The following is a 14,965-nucleotide window of genomic DNA, read 5'->3' on the forward strand; positions in this document are numbered from 1 at the left end:
TGTAAAAGGGCAAAGCATGTTGCCTCTTTAATTTCGAGTATGACAGGATATTCTGCTGCCATTATTATTCTAACTGGGATGTAACAACATTGTAAACCCGGTGATTAAATAAATAGTCCTTGTTACGCAGTTTGTTTGAGCACTCTAGCATTATTGTGTAAAATAGCACTGATATCTAATTTATGAGACCACATACCACTGGCGTCTCCAAGGTTTTATGACTTAGATATTTGCATAATTTATAGCATATTGTTTTTCATTTGATCACTTGATCAATCAGATGACATGTCTTGGTACAGTAAATGGAGATGGGGAGGAGCCACTCAAGATGTAATCTGGTGCTTTTGTTAGACTGATGAGTCTGCAATTTTCATTACCTGCACTAAGGGGAGGAGGATGGTATGAGATTGATGAGGACGTCAAATCTCTTGAGAAATGTTCTCTCCAGTAAGCATATGAGGCACTTTGTTGCTAAATGGTTGTGCAACTCATTTGGGGATGCCAACAAAGTCTGTGTCACCAACTGCTTTACAACAAATTGGATAAACTTAGTGTACCATAACCAAGGGCATAGGTTTGGTTATAACTTTGGTAGGGACAATTTTTTAATTGGACGGCCAAAATAATTGTGTATGTGTACTTGCTATCACTCTTTTCTCTTTCATACACACATGTGCGCACACACATACACACAGAAAGAGCCTGACTCTGCAGAATGTTTACTTTACTGAATATGCATTTGCTGACTTACTTGAAACCAGACTTGTATCATGAATTTTTTTTCTCTGATTTTTACATTTTATTTTATTGATAGACTACTTAACTAATCTGAGACCAAAATTAATATCTAAAACTAACATCATGGTAATGTGCTGCTCTGTAACTAGTTGCTGTAAGGTTTCAAACCTCACCTGAGATACTATCCTCATTTCAGTTTGTGGATTTGGGAAACACAACTCAAGAGTGTCATGACTGAGCCGCAGTGATGCTCAAACCTATCTTCAAATAATCTCAAAAACTTCTATTTGTATTATTTTATGGCTAGATCTTTCACTATGACATCAGAGATCACCTGAGAGGTTGTAGATTTAATGTGTGCTTCAGATTCTTCACCTCACTACTACCCCACTACTGCTGCCGCTGCCTGGCTGTTGCTAGTCAACAATGCGTAGTTGAGGGTTGCCAGATCATCAGGTCGAGTATCCCCCATATCCTGCTCTTTCACTGTTTATCATGTTTAGCATAGTTTTGCAGAAAACACACAAACCTGGCAACTATGCAAAGATCTTACCCTTAACATTACATGGAGGTAGAGCAGCTAGATTGTTTGAGATCATTAAAAATATTGGAAGGGACAATCCAGCAACACCTTGATATTTACACCTGTGACCATATCTATGAATCTCAGTTTCATACATCACACAAGAGAACAAAGTCAAAGCATAGTTCAATGTTCAAAGAAGTGGAATAAGTGTTCTCATTTCTTAAAATCAGCAGCAAAAGCCCAGTAGACCTAAACTTTGCCAGCTGATAAATGTTTCATGTTTTGCAATGTGTGATTCAAATAACGGCTCTTATCATATTTGCTGTTGTTGAACATTATTTTAAATACTTGTAGTTGCTGGTAAGGATGATACCATCTGTCCAACCCTGTCAGCATAGATTATGCTGTATGTGTATGACTTTAATAGCAGCAAATGTTTCATTATTTTCAGCATTTAGTAAAACTGGGTGATAATTTAAGTTTATTAACTTTTAGCCAAATTATATTGTGATTACATGATCTTAACATGCTCTTGTTCTACAAATTCCTGACGTCCAAAGTAATGATTTAGAGCAAACTGTGATTTAAAAACTACCAAAATTGGTTTGAACAGAGTTTTCTGTTCTTTCTCAGTTCTTTGGTCTTAAAAAAAATCTTTATTATTATGGTGTTAATGATTTCAAGCATATAGCCCAGCCTGAGTATTTAGACTGTAGTTTTGTAGAAGTCAAGAAAGAGATAGGCTAACTCTTGTGGATACATCAGTCAGATCATATCAGTGAATCTTGGCTTTTTTCTTTCTATTCCATTTTATTCTGCTTCAGCAGTTACCTGTGCTGTTACATATTTAACAGTCATTGGTGTCAGACTGGCTGTTATGACCTGGCTCAAGTGGCCACAACAAAAGGGAGACGCACCAACGCAGAGGTTTTAACAAAAGATAATTTATTTAATCAAATTGAACGAATTAAAGACTTAACTAAATATTTAACAAAGCATGGGATGTGGATGTCAGTAGAGTCAGTGTAAGGTGTGGATGAATAAAAGATGTATGTACATGTTGTAAGGGGCAGAAAAAGAAACTAAGGCTACATAATCCAAATCAATACGGGTGTCTATAGCGAGGAGCAGAGAGAGAGCTGTTAGTTGCAGCCAGAACTTTAGAACCTGGGACCACCAGGCCCCAGGTGTTCCCAGTTGCGCTGATGACCCACCTGTGAACAAAACAGACCACAGCAAACAGCGGGGTCATCACACTGACCCACTCAGAAATCCTCTGTCAGTTATCAAAGAGAAGCAGCATCTACACCTCCACTTAACAGCTGGAAAACAACAGCGAGGTGTCATTACTTCACTGCTTGAGTGGTCACTATCACAGATCCACACTCTCTGTCTGGCAATTTCAGCTCTTTTGTAGAACTGCACAGACATATTGTGACATAAAACAGGCAAAACAATTCACAGAGACAAAGCAGCACTCCACAGTTTCATTCAGTCCACACACAGAAGGAGCATTTTTCTGCTGATTATGAGGATGTCCTGTCTTTGCGGATGGACCTTTTTAGTCCATTAGTATTTACTGCCTCAGAAAATGTCTGTATCCTGTGTGCAAGTTATTTTATTTTTCAGCACAAATCAATTGGAGGACATATGGATTCAAAAACCCCAAAAGCTTTATAAACTGAAACGAACTCTTTAAAATTAGAAACCATCCTAACAAAAACAAAGTTTTAAAGGCACAAACATCATTATTTCTTACTTTCTTCATTAATCATGCTGAGTCAAAGGCAGCATTTTCACCTGAGAGACTAATAGCACTGCTGTTAGCAGGGAAACAGGTATAGGAATGAAACCCTTCTAGTCACGGTGCTTTGTTGTTCAGATGGCATCCTCTGGTGCAATGATGCAAATGGTGGAGCACTTCAACAACACCTAAACTGTAATGAAGTTCCTTTTATTAGTCTACTGAGTCTTGTGAATTGGATGAGTAGCATTCTCACCTTTTCCCTCTCTGCTCTAAACTCTAAATTATGATAATGAGCAAAAATGCAAAAACTTTACAATTAAACTTCACAGTTTGAATTTTTGTGTTGTTTTTGTAGCTTGTTACAATTTGCTACAAATTATCAATTGATTTGTCACTTTTCACCCAACTCATGACCAAACCATGATATCTGTGTCTGTTTGGTGTATTGATGCAACTGTGCCATTACTTTAATTAATTGACTGAATCTGCACATTTAAGTGTTTATCTCTACTAGGGCGGTATCTATTTTTTCATCCCTTCATACCTTCCTGATATTTCACTGGGGTATATAGTATGTAATGGTATTTGTGTTAAAAAATAAAAACAAAGAAAACCCCCCAAAAAGTAAAAGCTGAGCTGCTGGTGTTAGAAGTCATTGTAGCATGTATGACATTGTCTAGTGGTGATGGGCAAGTCAGGATTTTTTACCTGCACCCACCCAACCTGTTATGAGACCCACAAAAATATGTGTCAATCAACCACCTGAACTCGATCCAACCCGCAAGCCGCCAACTGCACACAAAATATGCTATGAATATGAGTGCTTACGTGGAAGTAGAAGGCAAAAATTCAGAGATAAAACAATTACCACTGGCTCTTACCGTTCATCCGGTATCACAGTGGAGCAATCCTGGTATACCGCAGTACGGTGATACCGCCCAAGCTCTCTACTCATTTCCATCAGCTAGGAAATAAATTATTAGGAACATTCCTGCTGTTGGTGCATGTCCAGCCTTAAAGGGTTAATAAAAATATATGATATCTGTTGTTGAGGCATCTCTGACAATCTGTCAACAATAAAGCACATGAACAGGAAGAGGTGGAACGAGAACTCAATGCCGGATTGGAGGCGATCGAAGGAACACAGACAGAGGAAGAAAGAGGGATTCAAGCTGTTTTTCTTTTCTTTTTTCTACCAGGGAGTGCAAAGCCTTTGTACTTAGGGGATAAAGAACTGCATCTTCACTCTCTGTGTAATCCATAACTATGATTGCTTCATTCACCTCTCCCCACCTGGATTTAAACACTGGTCTGCTCTTGCTTATTCTCCCACTGCATTGTAAGTTTGATCACTTTTCCCTTGCTGCCAAAGAGATCTCATGGCAGTTTAAATAAGTAACGGAAGCTACTTTAACTGAACCACTTAACTCGGAGGGAGTTGTAGTTGGATTGTGGTAACACAATATGTATTAACATAGAGCAGAGTGGAAATGAACTATCGCCTTTTGAGTTTTATCAAAGCATTGTATTGTTCATGATGTGACTCATGGGCCACTATGAGAAGACTGCTTTAGAAACAGATTGTCTGTGCCATTTTTCTTTCAGTACTCGGTCAGTAATCTCCGCAGTTCCTCTTGTCATTAAGTTTGAAGGAACATCGTTGTTAGCCTATGTAAATGAGATACAGCATTCCCATGTCAACCAGGAGGAGATTTGGAAGAAGCTGTGGAAAGAAATGACTTCTCTCTTCAGGGCGGCTGGTTGTGCAGGTCTGAGTTTTCTCATGTGAAAGGGATCAAAGCAATCTCACTCAGCCCTCTTAAGAAAGATAGATGTATGAATGTGGGAAATCAAATCTGCTTCAAAAGGGAACACCACTGGGAGCCGGAGAGATGAGAAGGCAGTGAGAGAATAGGAAACCAGTGTGAAATCACTCTTGTTGTTGTACTGTAAGAGAAGAGAACACAGCTGTCTCCTGCTGTCCACAGAGTGTTCATGCAAGATGTCTGTTTGTTTGGGTGTGCCGATTTCATTGTTTGTAAAATTTGTTTGATTGTCTGCAAAAGAAAGTGATTAAGTAAATACATATGGCACAATGTGTCTGGAGGGGAAAATGGGTGAAAAAGAGAGGGAAATCACCCTCGCAAAAGAAGTGTTGATAGTGTGAGTTAGATTTTGATTTTTGTCAAACATGCTTTGATATGATAGTGTTGATGCTTGTGAGTCCCCTCCCGTCCCCCCAGCATATGCTATGAAAGCTAATTTCACAGCTTATCGCCTGCTCTGAGAATAAGCCTTGTGAGGAAGGTGTGACATCAAATAGCTTAGACAGATAGAAGCTAAAACCTCCTCTATTCCTCGTACTGACACCTTACCTTCCACTGGTTCTGAGTGGAGGCTGTACCGTGGATTTGTGGAGTGCAAGGCTCAACATACAATCTGTATGTGCCGCTTTGCTTGTAATTTTCACTAGAGCCTGAATAGGTGCTCTTACAATAAACCCTGCCTGTCAGTTTGGTTCAGTCACAATCATAAAGTATGGAGTGGATACACTGTTCCACTCTCAGGTGCTGGCAGATTGGGATTTTGATGATGTCTGTTTGTGAGATGTTGTGCCATTAAATTCCACCTGAAATCTCTCTCTACTTGTGTGTATAAAATATTTACCCCCTGGAGACTTGCTAAGCATTTAAAAAAAAAATGGTAGTTTGCATTTATATTGAGAACGAAAACTGGGGTCAGCTTGAATTGATTACAGTTAAAGTGGACTCCATTAGCCATAAGTAGTCAAGGCTGGAAAAAAGTATCAAAGAATCTTCATAGAAATTTGTCAAACATCACTTGCAGCATAATCCATTATTCTGAGTGTGTTCGAGCATGTTTGTATTAAAGGTATACTATGCAGGATTTTCCTAAAAAACAATGTATAGACTCATACATAAATAATCCCTCTCAATCATGACTTGTGACCCGCTAGAAGTGTGTAGCGGTGTATGTATCTGCAGAGACCCTGCCCTCTGTCTGTATTCTCTTACTTTCTTATTATTTTGCTGTGTTCGGGACACTTCTGGGCATCAGCCTTTGGACAGTGGGTGTGTAGCCCCCGTCAATAACTGCACATAGGGTGTGAGGTCGGGTTTCGTAGTGTAGTGACCAAGTTACATCGCTATCTTCATCTCTCCTCTGCTCCGCTCTGCTCTCTGTCTCTGTGTCATGGATGTATAAAGAGCTGCAGGTCTGTGTGTCTGCTTGACTGAGGGTGGGGCTGAGCTACACACACGCAGAGCAGAGAGGCCACAGCAGACAGGATGAAACTCTGCATTCACACAATATTTGGCAATGCGGCACCTTCCTGCAGAGCTGTGTGGAGCTGTGGGCGTGTTTATTTGTGCTTTAGAATGTAACCACCGTAAAACAATCAGAGAATAATGTTTTATTTATCTGATTCATGACTTTGCTCTCGCCAGCGCCGCTGGCTCTCTTCATTCAGTCTCTAGCTTGCCCGACCACCGCTGCTATCTCTCTCTCTCTCGCTAATTGAGCTGGGGAGAAGGGGCAAACTTTGAATGCTGTGTTTACAAACACCAACTGACAAATTCTGCATAGTACCTTTTAACCATATTGCCACCAAAATTAGGTTCTGTACACTGCTTTCTTCTCAGTTTTCATGCATGACCCAGTAAACCTCTCTAGCAGATGTATGTGTTAGCTGATTTATTATTTAGCTAGCTATCTTGAGTCACAACACAAGTCTGCCGTGTGGATACATGTCTGTAGTGGGTACCAAGACATATAGATTGGGCAAAGGGTGCTCAGTGTTCACCTGAGTGCACCACTTAAGATTGATCATACTCTCATTGATGGCAATTCCAATTCTTGCATTGTCTGTTAGGGGAGGGGAAATGAGTTCTACTTGCTATGAACCCTTCAAGGAAAAGTTGGGATAGGTGTCACCTAAAATAAAGTTGAAGGCAAATTAGAACAGTGAGAGCCTTTACACATTGCTAGCTGGGATTTTTTGATATACTGCATAGCCCAATGTAAATTGAATAATAACCATAACCCTATCAAATCTGCATGTATTGTAAATCAAAATATTGCTGCAGTATTCAGTGAACATTGGAGTAACCCAGAAGTAACTGCATAAACTCAGATTATCCATTGGATTATGTTATTTACTGTAAACAAAAATCGGATTGTGAGATTAATGTGTTTTTCAAAAATGATGACCTAATTGTAATGCTGTAGGTAGATGTGCATTTATATGTGTTTTTTTATTTATTTAAAGTGTGTGTGTGTTTGTTGGTTACAGCTGTGCATACGTGAGGGCCAGCTGAGACATGACTGAAAAATCCACTCTGTTTTTTTTTTTTTTTTTCTTTGTCCAGGTGGGCAGGCAATAAGGCTTGACAGAAGATGCGACGGGGTTGGTGGCTCGTCAGATGGCTGGGGACAGGAATGGCAATCCTCTCTTTGCTAACTCACAGCTGGGGCCAGGACACAGAAGGTATGAGCAGCCAACACTGAGGCGATGACCCTCAGGCCTCACCTTTTTCAGTTAACTGTAGCTGCACTGCCAAGAGAAACCTTGTAATGCCATGAAGACTGTGTGGTGCAAATGCTGTCTGTGACATGTTATATACTCCTACCAATCAATTAGCTGTATTAATCTGTTATTTAAAATAACGCAATGTTGTGTTTATGGATAATAAGGATGATATATTCTGTTTAGAACTTTCATGAGAGTTCAAGAAAAGTTTGATTACTGTACTGTTGAGACGTTGTGATCTCTCAAATGCTACAGTGCAAATAACTTTGTTTTCCCAGTATTCTCTTTATCATCTTTTTTCAAATTTAAATTATATTGTTCAAAAGACATTACTTAAAAGAGAGGGCATAAATCCAGCTTTCTTCCTACACAGTTCACTGATCGTGCTAAGAGGATTCTCCTTGTAGTTTTATGTTTAGGTTCCCACATTACAGAGGGAATCTTGGTATTTATAGTCTCAGCTCACTGACTTTGTAGCAGATGCCAGTTAAAAGTTAATTTCAGCTGTGTAAGATTGGCATGTCTTTAAAGATAGAGGGCTGAGGGGAAGCTGCACATGCACAGAGACATGCTTCAATTCCCCGCTGTGTGACAATATTTGAACGTGATTCAGGTCAATTTTAAGATGCCTTACTCCCTATATCCCATCCCTGTTGCCTTCTTTCTTTTCATCCCTTTCCTGCTTCCCTGCCCCCTTTAACAAGCTCACTAATGTAAAAGCATTTTCAGATAAGAGCATAATCTCTGTAATTTAAATTAAGATTTTATTTTGAGAGCATTGCTTTATAGGTTTGTATGATATCATTTAGATAGAGAAATTTCTTGCTTTATGACTGATAGAGACTTTGAAGGTGAATGAGCACCTTGTGGTTTGCTTTTTGGATGAAGTCACTCTGAGTCTCTGACCTCATTAATTGATAAGTGTTGGTGTGTGGTGTGTGGAAACCACTGACCCCATAAATAACAGCCATGGAACTCAGAACAGCTGTATGGTTTATGTATTTGTGGATAATTTCTTTTACATCTTCTGCAACAAGCCATCAAACTCTTTTTTTTTCATTTTAAGTGTCTATTTATCAGAGCTTCACATGGTGTTAGTTGACATACAGGATAAATTATCCATATTAATTTAGGTTCAGTTACCTAGAGCTAAAATTAATCTGCTCCAAGAAACTTGTGTTTGCTTGAGCTAAACTGCACTAATATGTCATACTCTCCTCTCAAGACCCAAATGCACTGAAAGCAATAATTGATGTGCCTCATTTGACACGCGTCAATTGATGATCCTATGGTGCACTGCAGGCATCAGATTTGAAATGCCAACACCACAGAACCAACACTGATTTGTCCTGTTTTTTGTATTTACTGCTGCATTAGTCTTTATTGAATGAAAAGGACAAATACAGAGGAGGAAAATGAAACTATCTAAACATCTGTTGAGTGGTTGGTTATTTATTTGTGCTGTAGAATGTAACCGCTGTGAAATAATCAGAATATAATGTATTATTTCCCTCATTCACTGCCTTGTCCTACCGCTCACTCCTCACTCGACCACCGCCACACTGTCTGTCTCTCCCTTTCGCTGGCTGGTGCTCAGCTCACTTGCACTATCTCTCTTTTTCAGCTGCAGAAAAAACTCATTTGACACTCCAAAATCGAAACAAGGTTGGAGTATGGGCGTTAAGGCAGTTTGACATGCCTCTTTACGCTTTTGATGCTTTTGTTTGGCTATTTAAAGCAATAGGTGTACTTCAAAACGCTCACGTCAGACACTTAACCTTTCTTCAGTTTGCTTAATGTTGTCTTCGCTATCAACAATATTCACTGGCATCAGAAACTTGTTGGATAAAACATAAGCAGCCAATCGCTGTTTTTGCGCTCACCAATACTATTTCTGGAGCCACTTTCGTGCCAACGTTTAGTTACATTTTTGAGGAGATGCACGTTAGCTACAGTGTAACCTACAGCTAAATCTCAGAGTATAAATTAAGCTTCACATGAGACAGTGTAATGCTTTCTCAATAACGTCACATTTACTTTCTGCCTCATGGAATATCACCGATCTACAGCATGAAATGTCTACTTTACTCATATGACTCTGATGCTGCATTTTTCTTCAAATCTGACATTGTCCTGTGACTGTGTCATCATGTGTGTGTGTGTCATCATTCTGCTTATTATGGATCTGGCTGCAACCTGTAATTTGACTTGTTGGGAGGCAGAGATAAATTACCAATGGGGGTAGGTAGGAATTAGTGATAGTTACCCTGCCTGCAAATGAGCGCTGATTGGATCAGAGTCTGCTGGAAAATGATCCACGGTGTCATAGTTGTAATAAGGGGGCAGAGGGCGAGACAGAATATATCAAGAGTGAGGGGACATATGGGTGCTGTCGTTGCTTCCATTTGCCACCCAGTGTCACCCAGGGGTGATCTTAAGGCCCTTTTACACAGACCGTTCAAGGCGGGAATACTGCGCCTTTAATCTGCCTTGCTGTTCTGTATAAAAGGTATGGACATGGAGTGGAGGGGCAGAGTCCCTCCTCCAATACGGAGGTAGTCACAGAGCTGGATCGACTGTGTGTGTAGAAGGGACAGCCAGCAGGGTGGGATAGGGAGCTGAAGCTGTTGTGTTAGCCAAAACAGGTGGTGTGGTGTAAAGCTGCAGGGTTGAGCAGAGGTGTTTGGGGGTGTGGGCGTGTTTATGCTTTAGAATGTAACCGCTGTGAAACAATCAGAAAATAACGTTTTATTGATCTGATTCACCAACTTCTTCACTGCCAGCGCTCCCTCTCCTCATTCACCTTCCAGCTCACTCTATCACAGCTGATCTCTCTCTCTCTTTTTCTCTTTTCTTTTTTAAAATGAGTCGGAAGTCGACAGAAAAGTCTAACTTTACTTTTAACGTTATCAAGTAAAGAGAAATGTCCTCCCCTCATCCTAGTAAGATCTTTGTCCTCCCTCATGGCAGAGTTTACAGCTCTGATCAGTTTGATCTCCGTCACACCTCTGAATCCAGAACACCGGCATGCAATGTAAAAACACACACAGAGGCGGCTTTATGGCGGCTTTGTGTGGTTCAGTGTAAAAAAGGCAGCTCAAAGGCGGATCCTCTTTACAGCTATAATGCAGTTTCTCTGTATAAAAGAGGCTTTAGTTTTAGTAGGGATTTTTACCTCCCTCAGCACTACTCCCTCATCTTCTTGCTCACAGCTCTGGCCATGATGGTGGTTAAGCAATCATACACCAGACTGAACTGAAACTGTCTCCCCTGCCAATGCCTGATCTTTCCTCTATTGAATGTCTTTCTCTAAAATGTAAACCTTCATACTCCATGATGGTGCTTCACATCTACTGCCCCTCCCCCCCAGACCAAACTCATCTTTCCTGCCCAAGATACACAACCTCCTCACCTCACTTTGCTTCATGTCAACCAACATTGTTATTGTTGGTGATATGAGCATACATGTTTACAACCCTTCCAGTAATTTTGCAGTGGAGTTCCTGAGTCTGATTCAGTGTCTTGGCCTGAAGCAATATGTTGATGTCCCTACGCACAAATTTGACCTGGTTATCACCGACTCCGCCCCCATCAAAAACCCACAGGTCTATGATCTGGTTGTGTCCGACCGAGGTGGTCTCTATGGATTTGACATTCCTATCACCCTCTACTAAACTGAAGCATCAAATGCTTTTTCGGAACTGGAAAAGCATTGACCCAGCCATCATGACTATGGATCCCCAGTACATCACCTGCCCAGCTTCTGCATCTGTGATGAACTAGTTGCACTCTACAATACATCTCTGAGCAGTGTCTTTGATCTTCATGGCCCTGTCAAGATGCATAAGGTCAATTTTTCATGCTCTGCCCCCTGGTTCACTCATGACCTGCTGAAAAGAAAAACAACTGGACGTGTCCTGGAATAATGCTTCAGATACTCTGGACTAGTGATCCAGGGTCCCCTTCTCTCCTGATTCTCCTTGAACTGAGTGCTGCATTTGACACTGTAGATCACACTATCCTCTAAGAGCACCTCCACATCACCATTAGACAGTCAGACTTAACTGGTTTCAGTCCTACCTTTCTGGTAGGACTGAGTATGTCTCACTAGGAGGATGCAGGTCTAGATCACTCCCTGTCACCTGTGGTGTTCCATAATGATCAGTTCTTGGCCCCATCCTGTTTACTCTCTACACGCTCCCCATTGGACGTGTCATCAGCAGACATGGGATGTCTTGCTATGCTGATGATACCCAGCTGTACATCAAAACTGCCTCAAGCCCTTCTGCTACCATGTCATGTCTAAGCGCTGTCTTAAGGAGATCGAGGCCTAGATGAGCACAAATTTCCTCCAGTTAAAAAGGAGCAAAACTGAAGATTTCCTTATTGGCATTCCACACTAGATTCTGTCATTCCCCATACCTTATCTCACTTTGACAGCCAGGACATCCCCCTTTCTTCCTCAGTCACTAATCTGGGTGTTAGGTTTGACCCTCAGCTGACTTTTGATAGCCATATAAGACATCTGTGCAAAACCTCTTTCTACCATCGCAAAAACATCTCTAAACTCCGCCCCTCTCTAACCCTAGCAGATGCAGAGAAACTTGTCCATGCCTTTATCTCATCAAGACTTGACTACTGCAGTGTGCTCTTCACAGGGATCCCTGGCAGGAGCATCCAGACGCTCCAGTGCATTCAGAACAGGGCTGCCAGGTTCCTGAAAGTGCGAAAACACAAACATATAACACCAAGTCTGTTTCATTGCACTGGCTCCCTGTCTCCTTCAGGATTGACTACAAAGTTCTGCTACTCACATACAATTCCATCAGCGGACATGCACCTCCCTACCTACAGGCACTGATCATACCACAAACCTCCACCTGCACCCTCAGATCTGCCAGCAGCTTGCACCTCTGGGCCCTCAGTACTGAGCTCTGCACCATGGGGGATTGACCCTTCTGCTCTGCTGCTCTGCTGCACCAGGCTTGTTGAACAGCCTTCCTAACCATCTGGGGGCAGCACAGACCCTAGACTCTTTTTAAAAAAGGCCTAAAAACCTTTCTATTCAGGAAGGCTTTTTCATCTTAACTCTTATTACTATTTTCTTTATGCTGTAAGTTTAATGTTATTAATACTGTAGTACTTTGAGTTTTACTATGAATGAAAAGTGCAGTACAAATTAAATGTAATATTATTATCATTATTTATTATAAATTTCCCTGCTCTGCCCACTTCAAGGAGCCCTTGGCTTTTGGCTCTGTCAACGTGTTTTTTGTCCATCAAATGAAAATACCAACCAAAAATTTTTAGATGGCATTGAGCTTTGGAGTTATGCATGCAGCGTATTTCCAGTGGATGTCACAGTGTCTTTCAAGTCTTTATTTAATAATCAGGGAGAGACTATGAATCAAAGACTTCGAACTAATGTGCAGTAAGTGTGTGAGAAACCGTGTGAGAAAGAAGAGCTGCCTTTGACAAACATTAAGATTTCTACAAAGAATCAATTAATCGATTTAACTGAAAAAGTGCCAAATGGTTCATGCGGAGGGATCTCTTAAAATGTAATGTTTATTAAAGATGAAAGTGTGTTTGTGAATACTGTGTGTCAGTTTCCAGAAATGACTGATTAATAGTTAATTTCCTGTGAAAAAGAAGATAAAAAAACTTCAACCAAAAATATCAAGACAATAATGACTGATTAGTTTACACTGATAGGGGCAGCCATTAAGAAAAATCATGGACCTTTCTTTATGTTTCGCTATTATATTTCTCCTTCTCCTGCATTTCCTCTGTGACCCTTGTCCCTTAATTCCTTTCTTTTCATGTTATCCTCTTTACTTCATATCATCTGACTCCCCTGTACTGTAGGCTCAGATGGTCTCTCTCAACAGAGATTCATTTTGGATTACACATGTGCATGTAAACCCTGCAGTGTACCTCATGTATGTCCATCGATCCTTGCGTCAGTGGGGACTAGCAAGCCCAGCAGTTTTACAAGTGGTAATGAAAGGTCAGACCTCAATCCATAGCACAGTGGACAGATGCACACTGTCCATACCTCCGAATCCCTCTGTCACGAAATCCAGATGTCTGACAAATGCATGTGCGCACACCCCCACACAAACACATTCAGTAGTATTTATATATGTGTGTGTGTGTGTGTTGTGAGGTGTGGATTAGTTAATATGCCTGTGGACACTTCTGCCATGTGGCATCAGCTTGCCTTCCTCTTTCACACTATTTCCATCTCTGCTCTTCTCTCTCTTTCTCTCTGTCGCTCTCTTCCCATCTGCACATCCATTCTGACCCACAATTGTTTGTCTATTTTTGGGATTGTCTGATTAGGGGCCAGATGTGCAGACTGTGTCTGGCTGCAGCAGAAGCCTGTGGAGTGGGGGAGCAGTGGAGTGACAGGGGGAAGGGATTTTAATCTGCCCACCAGTAGGCTGTAATCAGGCTGTAGGCAGCACAAGAAGGGAGGGGGGCGCTCTTGGTAAGACTAGGACCAACAAGCCCATCCTGGAGCTCAGTACATGAGTGTGTATGTGCTGAATTGTTCACTGAGAGTGTGATTGCAACCTTTGCCCTCCTGCCGGTGTGGTTAACCTCACAGAGAGACAACGATAGGCAGCAATGAGGGGTAAATCTGAAGAAGAGTAGGAGGGGGAGCTTCTGCAAGGGATTACACATCAGTAAAGTAATCTCCTTCTCTCTCTTCCATTATCAGCCATTAATGATTTACATGATGCTGCAGGAATTCATTTCCACCTCTATCTCACTGACATTCCTCATCACTGTTACAATCACTATTGCTGTTCTTTTTTTCCCTCCCTTTCTCTTTCTCCACTGCCTGTCTCCCATTAGCTTTACATTTTGTTCCGACACATCCTCAACTTGTGACCCTTAAAAATGAGCACATACACACAATTATAGCGAAGCCCCACAGAGAAACCCACACTTCTAATGATTTGTAAGGAGAGGAGGAGAGACAGAGGAGGAGGAGAAGAGGAGGGAGACAGAAAAAGATAGAGAGAGATAGAGATAGAGAGATAGAGACGGAAGCAGTGATTGCATTCCTTGTGCCAAACATAGACATGCTGTAAGAAGAAGCATGCATCACTGTCTGTCTCCACATCGATTTAGATGCTCTTTCCTCTCAAGTAAGGGAATGGTGAATGGTTTGATGTCTACATGTAAAAGGGGGTGTGAGCTGTAAGATTGTTGGTTGTTCACAAAACAGAATGACTCACAGAATTCCAGGTATTTTTGTTTTTAGTTTGAGTTCATGAGTTTGAATTCTTGGATTGTTAACCACTGTGATCAGCTGTGATCCTTATCGTTCTGTAATTGCATCAGTTCTGTTGAGCATGAACTCAAACCTGCAACAATCCTTTTACCGTAAAGA

General features: G+C 41.1%; 1 protein-coding gene across 2 annotated transcripts in view; it reads left to right on the forward strand.

The window, feature by feature from the left end:
* Window positions 1-14,965, forward strand: part of LOC122997543 (protocadherin-15-like) — a 235,022-nt gene that overhangs the window by 71,516 nt on the left and 148,541 nt on the right. For both annotated transcript variants that reach the window (XM_044373751.1, XM_044373752.1), the window contains exon 3: window positions 7,400-7,518. In XM_044373751.1, coding sequence (XP_044229686.1) covers window positions 7,428-7,518 — 91 coding nt within the window. In that variant the 5' untranslated portion in view covers window positions 7,400-7,427. The remainder of the gene's footprint in view (window positions 1-7,399; window positions 7,519-14,965) is intronic.

This window comes from Thunnus albacares, chromosome 14 (assembly GCF_914725855.1).
Source record: "Thunnus albacares chromosome 14, fThuAlb1.1, whole genome shotgun sequence".
NCBI lineage: Eukaryota > Metazoa > Chordata > Actinopteri > Scombriformes > Scombridae > Thunnus > Thunnus albacares.